Here is a 14874-nt window from a genome sequence, read left to right on the forward strand (position 1 = left end):
GCGCGCCCCCGATGAACGTCAGGGGCGCGCTTGATCTGGGAGTGACGCGGCTGCGCGGCACCTGCAGTTGCTTAATGAGAAAAAGAATCAACGCACGGAACGAAGTAACGGAAATCGCTGTCACTCAGGTACAAGAGGTCAATTAAAATTTATTTTACAAATAAGTTAACTGAGTCATAATAATTTGATTTTAGAGAAGAGTCTGTGGGGATGAAGCCTGGACGTGTTATGCTAGTTGTACTTTACTTGCGCTGTTCAGTCAGTTTCGTTGTAAATAAAATGCATGTAACAATGAACTTTAAATTTAACTGCATTTTTAGTTATACTTGTGTCAGTTATTTTTTATTTTCGATGGATTTTGTTCTGTCACAGTACGTGTGTGTTCCTGAAAGCCGAAACCGTGGCCTCGAAATAGTGAGCATTTGTAAACATTGCGCATCTGGTCCTAGTGTCAGATAGTGTCGGGAGAGTGGGTGCTGCTGGGTCGCAAATAAATCTTGGTTCCTTAATATTTTAATCTGTAATTGCTGTTATTGGTCAACAAGACAAATGCTCCAGTAATGACATGAACATTAAATAGAACCAAAAGACTAGCTAACGTTTTGAAAAATTCGCAGCAATATTTATTGGACTTTTATATATTTGAATATCTTGAATTAACGTAAAAAAGCAATCTGTAAACTGATGTTAATAATGTTATCATAAGTTAAAGCATTGGTTTTTCACTCTCTTGAATTGTAGCTTCTTGAATCATTCATTTCACATTCATGTACAATACCATAGCGACCTAAAACTCATTGTTTTTTAGGAGGCTGCAACTTGGAGACGGATTCCCAATCAGCTCCCATCATGAGTGGAAAGTCGCTGCTGCTGAAAGTGATCTTGCTGGGGGACGGCGGGGTGGGGAAGAGCTCCCTGATGAATAGGTACGTCACAAACAAGTTCGACTCGCAGTCCTTCCACACCATTGGCGTGGAGTTCCTGAACCGGGACCTGGAGGTGAACGGGCGCTTCGTCACACTGCAGATCTGGGACACGGCGGGGCAGGAGCGATTCAAGAGCCTGCGTACTCCATTCTACCGCGGGGCCGACTGCTGCCTGCTCACCTTCAGCGTGGACGACCACCAGAGCTTCGAGAACCTGGGCTGCTGGAAGAAAGAGTTTATCTTCTACTCTGACGTGAAGGAGCCGGAGAGATTCCCCTTTGTCATCCTGGGGAACAAAGTGGACAAGAGCGAGAGGCAGGTAACCCCAGAGGAAGCCCAGGTCTGGTGCCTGGAAAATGGCAGCTACCCCTATTTCGAAACGAGCGCCAAGGATGATACAAATGTGGAGGTGGCGTTTGAAGAGGCTGTGAGGCAGGTGCTGGCTGTGGAGGAGCAGCTGGAGCACTCCATTCTGGGCAACACCATTGACCTCCATGGCAACCGCAAGGCTTCCTCTTCTTCCTGCTGCTGAGACTGAGTAGACAGCTCCCCCTCTGTGTCTCTCAGCTCACCTTGTTGGCATCAGTGGTTCCTTTACCTTGGCTGCTGGAGCTGATTAAGAAAGGGGTCATGGAGGAAGCATCTGATGTATTGTGTAGTACAGATCTGTATTTTTAGGTAGGCTCTCCGGCTGTGGAGTTGACGGTCCACCAGTTCAACATGGCAGGGTGCTTCAAAAATGGATGTGGAGCCTACAAAACAGTATAGAATAAATGGCTGGTCTGGAACCACTTCTGGGCATGTACTCTCTTATTACTTGCAAGTAAAATTATATAATAAATGTAAGCTGTTTGAGCTGTATTGGATCAGAGACACAGAAAAGCGAGACGAGGATCCTGTTTTTCAGTGGTACAGGGATGGAAAAGTTTGCTTTTAGAGAGAGAATTTCAGTATAGTCTGACTCTCTACTAAGAACACCTCTGAAAACCAGCCCAGTCTGATAGCCCTTGAAGAGCATCTTTTTCCTGTCTTTCTGTTCATAGACCCCTGTGAGCTGGACTGAACTGCTTCTTTTTTTCTGGCCTTTTAGGCTAATAATGACTGACCTGAACTGCTGTAGCTAAAGATGGGGTAACCAAGTTAAAATGGCTTGGTAATTTATATGTATAATCAATGTCTTGCTTTGTTTATTCTCCACTTTGCTGCTGTTAACAAGACTGGATTGACAGCAGGCCTGGGCATTTTATGCACAAGTCAGTAGTTTGTATTGGGCCGGGATATTTAAAGGGAATTTTTTAGGTGGCGATCTTGAATTCTATAGTTTTGCTTGCCATTGTGCTTGCAAAACTTTATATATTTTATATCTTTTTAGTTAAATAATTGTTTGCAAGGGTTGTAAAGTGACCTGGGGGGTTTCAAGCTTTTACATATTTCACTAAACCTAAACTTCTTGAAATTTGTCAGTTATTTTACTTTTTTCTGTGAAATGCATAGAACAGTTTTATCCAGGTACTCGCGCTAACATGCATTGTTGTATTTAGTAATCAAGTAAATGGTACAATGGGTTTCTCCATATAAATCTCAAGTGACATTTCAGGTGATAAAGGTATGTTTACATTCCATATTTATCTGTACTACTGCACGCCTAACATGAAACAGTAATGAGCCAAATTACCCTATGATACACTGTGATCAAAACTGTCATTTTAGGCCTTGTATTGTTGGTCAATATTATTTGACTCCGTCCCTTAAGATAGATAGACAGGACTTTAAAATTCCATTTCGCTGTTTATTCCAGGTACCTTTTCACTAGATAAGTGGTCCAACAGCAGCTAGGCCACTGGACAGAATTTGACAAACTGCAAAGGAAGTGATTGACATTTCAAAGATTTGATCTGTACTTAGAAAAACACAAGATATGTATTGCTACACTAAACACTTTTATGTTATAACCTTGACTCCTGGCTGTGCCTGTGCCTGCCCCTACCTCCAAGTTCGGTTTCAGTGGGTTGAGGTTATTTGTTGCTGATTTGGATTTGCTTCAGTACTAAAAATAAATGTAATATTTTTGTGAATTTTTTATTTATTTTTTTTTACCTATGTTTAATACTGATACTATATAAAGAAGAGGCTAAACTAAAAAGCAGTGGACCTCTGAATTAGACCTAGATGCTGACAGGGATCTAGGTCTAATTCATATGTAGTCCTATCAACGTTCACAGGTATCCTTGTAACTAAAAGCAAAGACTAGGGTGATGGTGCAATACGTTCTGGCCTGTTATAAATGTTCTGTCTAGATAAAGGATTCTCTTATATTTCAGTTTAGCAGTGTGTGGAGCCTGTTAATATCCAAATGCCATAACATGTAACTTGTGACTCTATATTACTTTTTTTTTTTTTTCTGCTTTGTGCACAGCAAGGATGAGCACTCACATGATTGTTATTGGATAAACTGTTTATTACAAATGGATGTAGCACTAAAGGTACAAATTGAATATTATTTTTTGTATTTCTAATTGTAGATTATTTAGTATATGAAAGTCTTGATCAGGTCTGTCTTCAGAGTTATAGTCTCTTAAAGCATGGGTCTGTTCTATTTAATGATCTAAATGCAGCCAAACTCAAATCTCAGATTTAAATGAAGACTGTACGCTATTTACACTACCCAAATTATGCAGGATCAATACATTTGGATAGTGAATAGCAATCTGATGTGTTTAATTCATGCTCACAGTGCTTTGTGTAGGTCGTATGAATATAATACAAATGGCATGGGTCTTAGATCATTAAAATAGACCCTGCAATATGAGTCTGTCCTTTTTGATCTTGCTGGGATGGGTGTACGGGATGTGTGGTGTCTTTTTTATTGTGTTTTTTTCTGATCCATTTGCATTCAGTGTTCGTTAGCCCCTTTTACTAGGGCTGCACTAGTGACATCAGCCCCTGAGGGGCTACGGATTGAGGATAACTGGACTAAACTAAACTTCAGATCCTCTGTCTTACATAACCTATGGCCAGATATTACTAGTGTGGTATTTACTGCCATGCCATGGTGCGTATTTCAGACATACTCTCATGCATCAGTAAAGGGATTTAATAATGTTATCTGCAGATCCTTGACAATGTAGTCATATTTAATACATTTACATTCCATAAAGTATTCAAAGGCATGCCATTTTCAAAAGATGTTTTATTAATTAAGCATGCCTGTGGTACTAGACATGGTGACTTTGTTCCGTGTGTGTGAGTTTTTATATATATATATATATATATATATATATATATATATATATATATATATATATAGTCATATAATATTGGTTACACGTATTGCAATACATATCAGTGGGGTTACACAGTATCTGTAATTATCATGCCAATCTTAATTTTACTCTATGTTACAAATAATATGTCTTAAGGCTGCAAAATAGTGTACTTATTGTAATAATGAGGAAGACCTTTCTTTGCTGAAGGTAGCAAAGTTACTAAAATATCACAGTACAGGCACCATGGCAGCAGTATTAAGACCAGGCCAAATAAGAATCACATTCTCTGTTAGTAAAGCTAATACCACACCAGCTGTTCTGCATCGATGTAAAAATACGGTTGACGGGTAGTGTATGTATGAAACTGAATGAGGGTTCTTAAATGTGAATTTGAATTATATACATTTAAAAATAATGTCTCATAAGTGGAGAACAAAAAGATTTTTGTGTTTTGGGGGAAGCTGAAGTACACCTGGTGTGGCACCTCTTCAAACCGTAGAGTCAGTCTCTTTGTGTGTTAAAGGTACAGTGTCACATGGCAGCTATTAGACATGCTGTATAAGAAGTGAAACTGCTAGTGTGGAGCTGTTCATTGCACTAAAATGGACCAGTCTTGTGTTACATACTTAACAGTGTAGTGTTTTTAAATCAAAGTAATACAAAATAAACAGTTGAAAATGCAAAGGTGTACGTTGTGGTTTAATATTTTCCCCAGAGCAGATTTCTCATTCATACATGTATATATATATATATATATATATATATATATATATATATGAGAGATGGGAGAGAGAGAGAGAGAGAGAGAGAGAGAGAGAGACACATACACATACACAGTTATAGTCAAGTTTATATAATCCCCCAATGAAATTTATAATTCTAGGAAAAGTTGTGGCAAAAATGTAGCTTTTTGTGGATGAGGAAAAAAAGAATGATTAAAAAACAGCCCCATAGAAGGATACTACCACCTCCATGCTTGACAGTAGGTATGGTATTCTTTTCTTTGTACGCCTCACCAGACTTTCTCCAAACATAACGACTATTAGCGTGACTAAATAGCTCGATTTTTGTTTGAGAAATTTCTAGAATTACAAATTTCCATTGGGGTATGTAAACTTGACTACAATTGTGTGTCTGTCTGTCTGTCTCTTATTTATATATATAAAGTCAGGACAGTCTTCATCAGGGTATTGTTTGCTAGATATGTATCCACAGTTTATTTTATTGTGATCGCTGACATTTTTCTACAGGACAGTAATCGTATATCAGATTTTTTTTTTTTTTTTTAAATATAAATTTTCTTTTTATTGACAAATACTTGTAATGCATGGTGTGTGTGTGAGGACATTTGGGTACCTTTGAAAACTAAAATATTTTAAATTAAAGGAAAACAAATAATACAGTGGTACAAAATGTGCAGTAACTTGAAACAGTACCATTTAAACCTATCCATTTCATGACTGCAAAACTTAAAGTATGATACATAGATTAACTTGTGCAGTGAAAGAGATCTTAACGTTTTGAATTGATGTTATTAAATGATCGTCGCTAAAATTATTCTTCATTTGGGGAGCAAAAAAAATATTTAATTTTTTTTTTAAAGTAATCGCAAAGCAAAAAATAAAAATCACATACTTTTCCCCTAATGAATTAAACTAATGTTTACCCGTTTAAATGTGGCACCATCAGTCTAACACATTCAGCTTCAAGTAGTGAAAAAAAAATACAAATAATTTAGTAAATTGATCTCTCAAACTCACCTCATGTATTCAAGTGTATTCAAAAACTTTCCATTTTCTTTTCCCTAAAGTTAGGTGCTATATCCAGAACAAAACAATGCTGTCGCTATAGCCTAGTCCAAATTATATACACCCATAAATAAATAAACAAGACAACATAATTGTGCCTAATCAGATCTACATTTAAAGAGACATCACAGTGTCTTTCCTGTGGATATAAAATCTGATAATTCACAAGATGTGTAGTACCTGTGTACATATATATTCAGATAAAATAAACGGAAAGCATGAGTACACCCTTTCCCTCCCTTGACTCCTTCAAGCCTTCTCTATCTCATTGGAGGAATTGGTACCATTCCTGGAGGATTTCAGGATCTCCTTCAGTTCTTGGGTCTCTTTCACTAGGATAGAGTTGTACAGTCTCACCTTCCAGGAGCCTTTGGAATAAGCCCAGTTAGCCAATAACCCCATGAGGAAATGAATCTGTGGGGAGAGAAGGATGACCGGCTTTTGTCCTGGGCCCCTGGACAAGTCTGGCTTTCAAATCATTAAAACACAGAAAATAACTGTTTGCAAAAATATATTTCAGCATATGTTTAGCAGTAAACCCACGCACGCACTAAATGACTAATTCAAAATATTCTCAATGTTACCAGATTTGAAAATCTTGCTACTTGAAAATGTGTGTATTTGACTGATTGAAATTCAGATAATCTACCAGATATGTAGGTCAATCAATTACGATTATGGAGATTGGGGCCAGGTAACCTATTTTTGCATGAGTCCTGTTCAACATAAGTAAATTGTTCCCCTGGCCTGCGGGTCTTTGTTTCGTCAGTTGTCAGGATAATTTCAGAGATAATATTGCTATGCTTTGGGAATCCCAGATAAACAATACTAAAGAATAAAAATAGGCCAGTTAAATGTGTGTTTAAAACCTCAAAATGACTCAAGGAGCATTAAACATTTGCTGTCATAAAAAAAAAAAAAAAAAAAAAAAAAAAAAAAAAACAATAATTCATCAAATTAGCATTTTTTACCATCTTTGACCATCTTTTATTACCAAAAATACCCGCCTACTGACACATTTCAGCCTTACAGTTCAATTACAGTAACAGTCAACATCTTTAAAGCCAGAACCTTCCTTTTTCATATAAAACACCACTAATGATGTAACAAGCACTACTTTAATAGCCACACAAGTGCTGTAGAGCTACAGTAGTTAATATATACAAATGCACACTTTTGTGTTTAGCAATAAATTAAAAAAGATTGTTAAAAGGGGTTGAATACAGTTAAACCTTAACAATGCCCCTTGCAATAGCACCTTCCACAAAAAGCTCCTGTTATGAAAGTTTATAGAATCTGGTTATTATATTATAGTTAAGTGCTGCAGAAAGATTCATGGGTACACAATAAGTGTTTTTGCACATTTAGCTTTGGGTAGGTTCAGAACAAAATAAGCTACTAATGCAGTCAGCAAGGCTTTGAAATCCTCCTACATCACTCTCTTCCCTGTGTCGTAGCCTTGATGGAAGTTGGGAACAAAAATCTGGAACAGAACGTCCAACTTGCGATCATTCAGCTGCTTCATCAACAGGATATAGTTTCACTCTGTTATACCTGGGTCACATTGATGATGCAGTTGACACCAGGAGGAACAATTATTTCTGTATTACAATAAAATACCTGTTTTAATAATGATCTGAAATGTGATACCTACTTAAGAAATGGAAATGCACAAAAGGTGAGTTCTGGAATACATGGAATTTGAAGAAACACTTCTAGTGCCCAAGAAATTGGCTCTAACTTTTGATGTAAAGCAAAATGAGGTCTAATGATCTCAACTGTACATTAATTTAAGGGGGTTCTGATAACCATCCAAAAGCAACTGTCAAAATCAGTTTTTTAGCCAGGGTGTTAGACCCAAACTCATATGGTAGCACCCTTTGTTATCTACGCTTTTCAGAAGAACGAAAAGGTGGTCGGATTGGCGTGCTATAACTGAAGCACATTTACACTTACCTGATTAATTTCTTTCCGTGTGCTTTCAATATCAGTCCCACGAATAGTCGTATACAAATTCTTAATTTTAAGATGGAACACTAGGCTAATACTTAGAATTTATCCCACACACAGTATCCCAGATATGAGACCAATCAGGCTACAGTCAAGTCTGCAGCTACCAGAACCACTTGGCATTAGCTATAAGAGATGCTGTGAAAGTAAGCTTGAGACAAAAGTGATGTCATGGTAACCAGCATGTATGGTTTACCATCTGCTGCTTCAAAAACAAACTTTAGTTAACAGGCCCTCGAAACATAGCTGGCAGCAGTAATCCATCAGGAATTACAGTATAAAATTGATCAATGGAATGTGCAAGGACAACAGTGAGAGATCTGTGCAGACAGGGAAAAGGGACCAAGAAATCTTTCATTTCACACAGAACAAAGCATGTAAAGTACAGGTTATACCCTCATTTAAGCCTAGTACAGTCAGCAGCATATTATAATATAATTGATTCAAAAGCCTTATCATAATTTGTTTATTTATTTAGTTAATAAAATTAGCAGCTTTTATCCAATCTTTTAAAACAGAAAGGCAGCAGCTGGACTTCCTGAATTGGGAAGGAGATTTAATCCACTCTTACCTGACAGATATTTAAATATAATTTAAGGATATCTAATCTTAAATTTGGAATATTTTATTGGATATTTTATCACAACTTTGTAAAAATGTCAAATAAAAAATATGAACAGTTTATATGAAAGAGTTTCATTCAACTCCTGACATCTTTTCGAAAAAGTCCCAACTGTACTAGACCACAATTTGAAGCTCAGCGGTGTGTTAAGAGACAGTTTGAGACCAGAGAAACTAGCACCTAGTGCAGATACCCTGGCGCCCCAGAAACTTCAGCACAGCAAAGTTATAGGTTGTGGACATCATGTAGGTGAGCTAGAGAGAGAAGGCAAAATAGAGAAAGACAGAAAAAAAGAATGAGAATCACTGTTTTTATTACTGCAGTCTTACAATATTCACTCATCCTCCACCGACATCTTGTAGTTTTCTTAGAAAATACAACTATGTTTGGTGGGTATTTCTACTGCCTGAAATCTAACACACATTAACAATAGACATTGCAAATGCTGAATTTCGTCAGGCGTCAACATCCCCACAGCATGTCCTTTACACATCAGCACGCTCACTTTTCATACACAAAGATTATAGCTGAAAAGGAGCTTTTTACCTGGTTCAGGTGCACTTGTTTGTAGCTGGATTTGACTTTACCACAACTCTTCAGTGTATCACTATTTTATTGTAGTGATCTGTGATGCCTCAGCATGAAGGCTAAAGAGGATCATTCAGACCTTTAAAAATATATTAAATCTTGAACACTGGAGTCCCACTAAAAGTGCCCTGGCAGAGTGTACTCACCAGTGCAACAAGAGTCGCTCCGGCCCCTGCAAAGGCTGCTATATACAGGTCAAAGGTCATGTCAAACTGCAAACCAAGATCAATATCAATTAGCAGTCTTCCTCGTTTCTCTGGGAAACAGCCTAGACAAAGACTTCCACAATTATAAGTTAGCCTGCCCTGGATTTATTAGAGTGGAAAATAAAAATGTTTTACTACAGCAGAAGGGTTCAACTTTTTTTTTTTTTTTAACTACCAAGCTCCACTGACTACAAAACTAACATCTGGGTCAAGGCTTAGTAATCTTTTCAACACCTTAAATCTTGAAGATTTTTCAAAATACCAGTGGTAACTATAGTAGTAACTACAGAGGTAATCTCAGTTTTAACGTGTGGCAATGCATGATGTATGACGTGAAGGGAAGCGACTGATGATAACTGATCTGCTGTACTCACCTCTTTAGTTTTACAAACAGCTACCAGTGTCATCCCACAGACTTTTCCAGGTGTAGCGTTCCAGGGCAAGACACCTGAAGAAAACAAAAGCAAAGAGACTAAGGTCTTCCTCAGCACTTGCTCTACCTCATAGTAACAGCCTCCCACATTGTGAGCAAGCCTGGTGTAAACTGTGAACTGTCTTTGCTCTGACGGAAGTAATTAGGCGAAGGCCTAGTATAGAAAGGAATTGTTCACTACAGTGGCTCCAAAGAGAAGGACTTTGTGAACCTCAAGGCATTTATTGGTGTGGCATCCCAGGGCAGAATTTTTAAATAAATGAAAAGTGAATTGTTCCCATACCGTATTGCCTGGTGTCCACACAGAGCTGGTTGAGTCCTGAGCTGGTCTCAGACAGGATGGTAATGGTCTGGCAGGTTGACGACATGTTGTAGAAAATATAGACAGGCAGTGCAGCACAGGCAAACACCAGAAGCCAGATCACTGCAAGCAGGTAGGTCACTGCAATAAACTGAGAATGATGATAAATGAGGCAATGTCAGCAATGGGATCTATCAGCACGGTGTAACAGAGTCTACCGAACAAAACCTATTGCCAAGTGACATCAGGTTTAAGTCATTGCACAGGAGCTAGCAAGTGAAGTAGAATGTGATTCAGGGTTCTCATTTGAAAATGCTTGGTACAAACAGTACATGTTCTTGTTTCAACTCTGTCTTAATAAAATAGTGATTTCATGATTTTGAATTTGTTTTGTGGTAAGGCTGAAAGTCGAGAGCCACCACCACCTTCTCCACCCTGGTTCATTACCATGGTGCTCAGGCATCTCCCACAGAAGGTGGACCTGAAGTTTCCAAATGTCTCCTTGATAGCACTGGTGGTGTAGAAGCCCTCTGCCAGCAGGATGATGCAGTACAGGAAGAAGAAAGAAGCAGTCCCATAGATAATATACTGGAAATACACGATTCTGTGAAATAGGGAAGAAAAAGGAGAAGGGAAGAGAAAATAGTTGTTCAGGACGAGGGGGCATGCAGTGGGTTTAAAGGCTGATTTGCCATACCAGATGAGCAATGGAAAAACCTTTCTGCCTCTATTTGCCATCTTTAATGTAAATTGTGTTTGGGCGACAGATTTCCTTAACTCTGTGGATTAACATATTGAAGTTAGGGCATTTAGAGGAACTCTTTAAGCTTACAATACAGATATTCCCTGACCCTTTACTCATCTCTCAAGTGACCCCAACATTGCTTTCTACCATACCACAATTCTCGCATGATCTTGGCCAGTGTTCACGTCTCATTTATACCTTAAAAGGATTACTGGTACTGTAGACAGAACAGTCTCTTCTAGTTTCCAATGTGCCCCCTCACCACTATTTCTTTTACATTTCTCCCTTATCAAGGATGTGCTCACATATAGGCCAGTGAGTTGTAGTCCTGCAGGTTTCGAGAGAAGTAGGTCTCAATGAGCCGCTCTGTCTCAGTCAGTGCCTGGTGCCCACAGCCGCAGAACAGAGCCACCCCACTAAAGCAGAGCAGGGTGGCGAAGAGAGAGGCATAGGGAATCCCGCCCAAGCATTTCACACAGCATTCGTAACAACCTAAAGGAATAAAACAAACCAAACACAAGTCAATTTTAAGTTCTCGAGTATAATTTTTTTGATGCTAAGAGTGCAAGCTGGGACCAGTAAACTTCAAGTCTCACTATCCCAGTCTTTTGCTTGACACCCATGAATTAACTGACATCTAAAATTGCTCGATTTAAATTGTATCAATGAAAGCTGAATTTAGATCCAGAAGAGTTAAACCTGCTAGGATCTCATACCAAGGGGCCACAATCATGATCCAATTAACCTCTTTTTTTAGCAAGTTTCAAGAATTTCAAAATTAAATAGCACGATTTTTAATGATGAAGAACAAACAGCAAGACAGCAAACAGTTTTACTGGGCAATCTACGGTACATTCCAACTAGCAGTTTATATATTAAACTGAAATTGCTAAATTAGTTCAGGGAACACAAATAAAGGGATTATTGTAACCAATATGATAAGATACCAAAAAACACCTTTGTAGTGAAGTTTCTGGTTTAATGAAGCTCTACAGTACTCTGATTAACAAATTAGAAAATTGTGGGTTTTTTTTTTATTATACATTTCTTTTTCTCACCTTCAAAAAAAAAAAAAAAAAAAAAAACAATTCAAAAGCAATGAAACAAGGCTTTGAGGTCCAATGTCAAGACCACAATACCTCACTGCAGCTGCCTCTATTAAGTTGACCTAATATCCATGTGCTGTTGAAAGGCTGGGCTGCTACAATGGTTGTTAGCAGGTACCATGTTGCAATTTTTTATATGCAATCCATGCGGTCCATTCTTTAATCTGGATCAGTTTGAGGGCTAAATGGACAGCACAACATAAGAAAATCCAGTAACAAATCCTATTGGACTCAGTGGGAGACTGTATGTGGACACTGTAACTGGCAGAAAAACTGACACAAGCCAAGAACTAGAGGGCTTCTAAAGGCCAGAGAACATGAATCATTTGGTAATTGAAGCTGTACCTACCATGCAAACAGGAGTGCCATTATTTTACTACTGCAAAAGCAGGTTTTGTATGCACGTACATACGACAATGTAGCCCCCAGTATATCTATTAAAGTATTCCATGCTAACTCATGCTTTTGAAAATTAAACAGCTGTCACATTACTTGAACAAAAATGTCAAGGATAAAACTTATTTTATTTATTCATGAGAATACACAGGAAAAAAAAAAAAAAAAAAAAAAAAAAAAAAAAAAACATTGTTTTACTGTTCTTGGAAATGAATGAATCAGTGATGTGCAGAATGTCTATTTGGGGTTTGCACCTACAGTAAATCTAAGGGACGCACCGTGCCATGCCCAACACTGAGCCAATGTACTGAAAATATATGGTGCCACTGTAGGACGGTCTGAGAAAGAGGTTCCCTTTATAACGAGACAATGACCATTGTTGGACCTCAATGTGAACAAACAAAAGCTGGTGATGTCAAGTAAACAAAGAAAGGGGGTGAAACAGGCTGCCCTTCAAGAGGCAAACAAACAAGCCTCTGAGTGGGCAGGCTAGCGAGGAAGAGAAGCTTGCTCTGGCCCTGTCACTGGGGCTGGAAACGACTGTGCCTGTACTACACATTGCACTGGCTGCCTGGGACTGGTACACCCGACAGTTTACTGTACAACACTCAACAGTAGTCATAGTAAATACAGAACATGCAAGTCTCAGCTCAGAGCCAGTCAGCAGGTTTCCCTGTGATGAATTCCCAGTATTGAGCTCTTACTAGACCCGAGAGAGAGAGGAGAGAGAGAGAGAGAGAGAGAGAGAGAGAGAGAGAGAGAGAGAGAGAGAGAGAGAGAGAGAGAGAGAGGGAGGGGGGGGGGGGGGGGGGTTAGCTGGGTCAACTTTAAGGTAAACTCCTTTAAGACCACATACAGTAGAGAATTAAATTTTTTCTGTGTAAGACACTGAAACTGTTTTACTCTTCTTGGTTAGGTAAATAGTTAGATTTAGGGTTTGGTACTGGGTTTGAGGGTAGGTTTTATGGCAGGGGTTGGGTTAGGGACAGGGTGGGTTGATTACATAGAGTTGCCGAGCTCTGAAAGTGAAATGTGTGAGTAAATAGCAAATGCCCTTGAATCATCTAATGCTCTCAGGACACTTTCTAGGGGATATTCCTTTATGCTGCTCCTAGTATCTCGTCTGTCATCTGTACAATCATCACCAAGGACCTGCTTTTTCATCAGTAACTTTGCTCTTAACCAGCAGCTGTCATTTGTTCATTCTAGACAATTATTTACATTTCTAAACAAACAAACAAAAAAATTAGCTTGTGTATGTAAAATATCTGTAAACTCACCAAAGTACTTATGACTTTCGAATAATTGAGGTATAGACTAAATAAAGATTTCCAAGTAAAAAAAAACAAACAAACAAAAAAAAAAAAAAGATTCTATTTGCCATTAAAACGTGGCTAATAAGTGCCCACATTGCATTATACACACGTATTGCTGGAAAACTTAAGAAAAGTTTCAGTTTAATTTCACAATTGCGTTAACTAAAAGTTTAAAAATCCAGTTATGTTTTCATTCTGCAACCTTATTGAAGAAAGCACATAATATATGCAGTATTTTCAAAATTGGTTAACTTCAATTAAATATTTTAAATAACGTTTCTAAAAAGTATCAACCCATTTCGACTGCCATCTCACACCAACAGAAATGACATATCTAAAACATGCCGAACAATGCCCTTTACAAATGTAAGATATTACATCTTTATTTTAAATAATGCAAATAAGCACTTTGCGACACGTTTAATTTAATTAAAAACACGTTGCTGCATATCAAATGATTACAAATAAAACAGAAACGAAACTTTTCCTGACTGCTGTTTGGAACAGCCACTATCTCTAGCTAGTATCAGTCAATTTTACTATTAAATGAGCACTCACCCATTGCCAGTAAAGTTGTTAAACGTTTCACACGGTTTTATTCGGTAATTAGACCTCTGTATGACTTGCTGTCTCTTTCTGTGCTGTACACAATCTGTCTCGAGCTGTCCTTTACAAATGTCTTTACTCGCTTCTGTTTCTTTCACAACAATGAACAATGCTTCTGACTGATGGACAAACCTCTTAAAGAGACAATACCCGCATTTCCAGCAGTCGATGGTCAACAAATAACCCCCCCCCCGACATTATTTGATGTGCAGTGCGGCACCAGTCGTGTTATCGTTAGCAAAGAATTACCCAGCTTTCTGAAACTCTGTAATATATAATCGCACAGCCTGCAGCCAAAATACAGCAAAAACATTCTTTGAAGACCTCTTGAATACACATGGCATTGTGCAATATTGTATAAACCTGTGTCACATTTTTAATACACACTGCATGATTTATTACATACAGTAATGATACAATTACTATAAATTGAGAACCCACCTAACAAAGAAAAAGCCAAAGATGAAACCATCTCCAAAATCTGATCAGCACACCTTCATATGAAAAGTCACCTCAGCTTTATTGAAGCAATACCTACCAAATTT

The 14874-nt window shown here is 38.1% G+C and overlaps 2 protein-coding genes across 2 annotated transcripts; one reads left to right on the forward strand and one right to left on the reverse strand.

Moving 5' to 3' along the window:
• Window positions 1–34: 34 nt before the first annotated feature.
• Window positions 35–4218, forward strand: LOC121295252 (ras-related protein Rab-9B). Its single transcript, XM_041219695.1, has 2 exons — window positions 35–128; window positions 809–4218. Exon 2 carries the CDS (start codon window positions 850–852, stop codon window positions 1456–1458), a length of 609 nt encoding a protein of 202 aa, XP_041075629.1. The 5' UTR covers window positions 35–128; window positions 809–849; the 3' UTR covers window positions 1459–4218.
• A 2749-nt stretch (window positions 4219–6967) lies between these two features.
• On the reverse strand, window positions 6968–14401 carry LOC121295164 (proteolipid protein DM alpha-like). The gene is made up of 7 exons (XM_041219563.1): window positions 14282–14401; window positions 11211–11397; window positions 10608–10764; window positions 10143–10311; window positions 9801–9874; window positions 9367–9432; window positions 6968–8886 (listed from the first exon to the last, which is right to left on the reverse strand). Exons 1-7 carry the CDS (start codon window positions 14283–14285, stop codon window positions 8806–8808), a joined length of 738 nt encoding a protein of 245 aa, XP_041075497.1. The 5' UTR covers window positions 14286–14401; the 3' UTR covers window positions 6968–8805.
• Between the last annotated feature and the right edge of the window lie 473 nt (window positions 14402–14874).

The sequence above is a fragment of the Polyodon spathula genome, chromosome 20 (genome assembly GCF_017654505.1).
Source record: "Polyodon spathula isolate WHYD16114869_AA chromosome 20, ASM1765450v1, whole genome shotgun sequence".
Taxonomy (NCBI): domain Eukaryota; kingdom Metazoa; phylum Chordata; class Actinopteri; order Acipenseriformes; family Polyodontidae; genus Polyodon; species Polyodon spathula.

Bases quoted from the DNA above. Each gene is read 5' to 3' on its own strand.
- LOC121295252 (XM_041219695.1), top strand. From the start codon at position 850: ATGAGTGGAAAGTCGCTGCTGCTGAAAGTGATCTTGCTGGGGGACGGC.
- LOC121295164 (XM_041219563.1), bottom strand. The intron at 10,312-10,607 runs GTAATGAACCAG...CATCATTCTCAG, and splicing joins GGAGATGCCTGAGCACCATG to TTTATTGCAGTGACCTACCT. The intron at 9,433-9,800 runs GTGAGTACAGCA...CTTGGTTTGCAG, and splicing joins CTGTTTGTAAAACTAAAGAG to TTTGACATGACCTTTGACCT.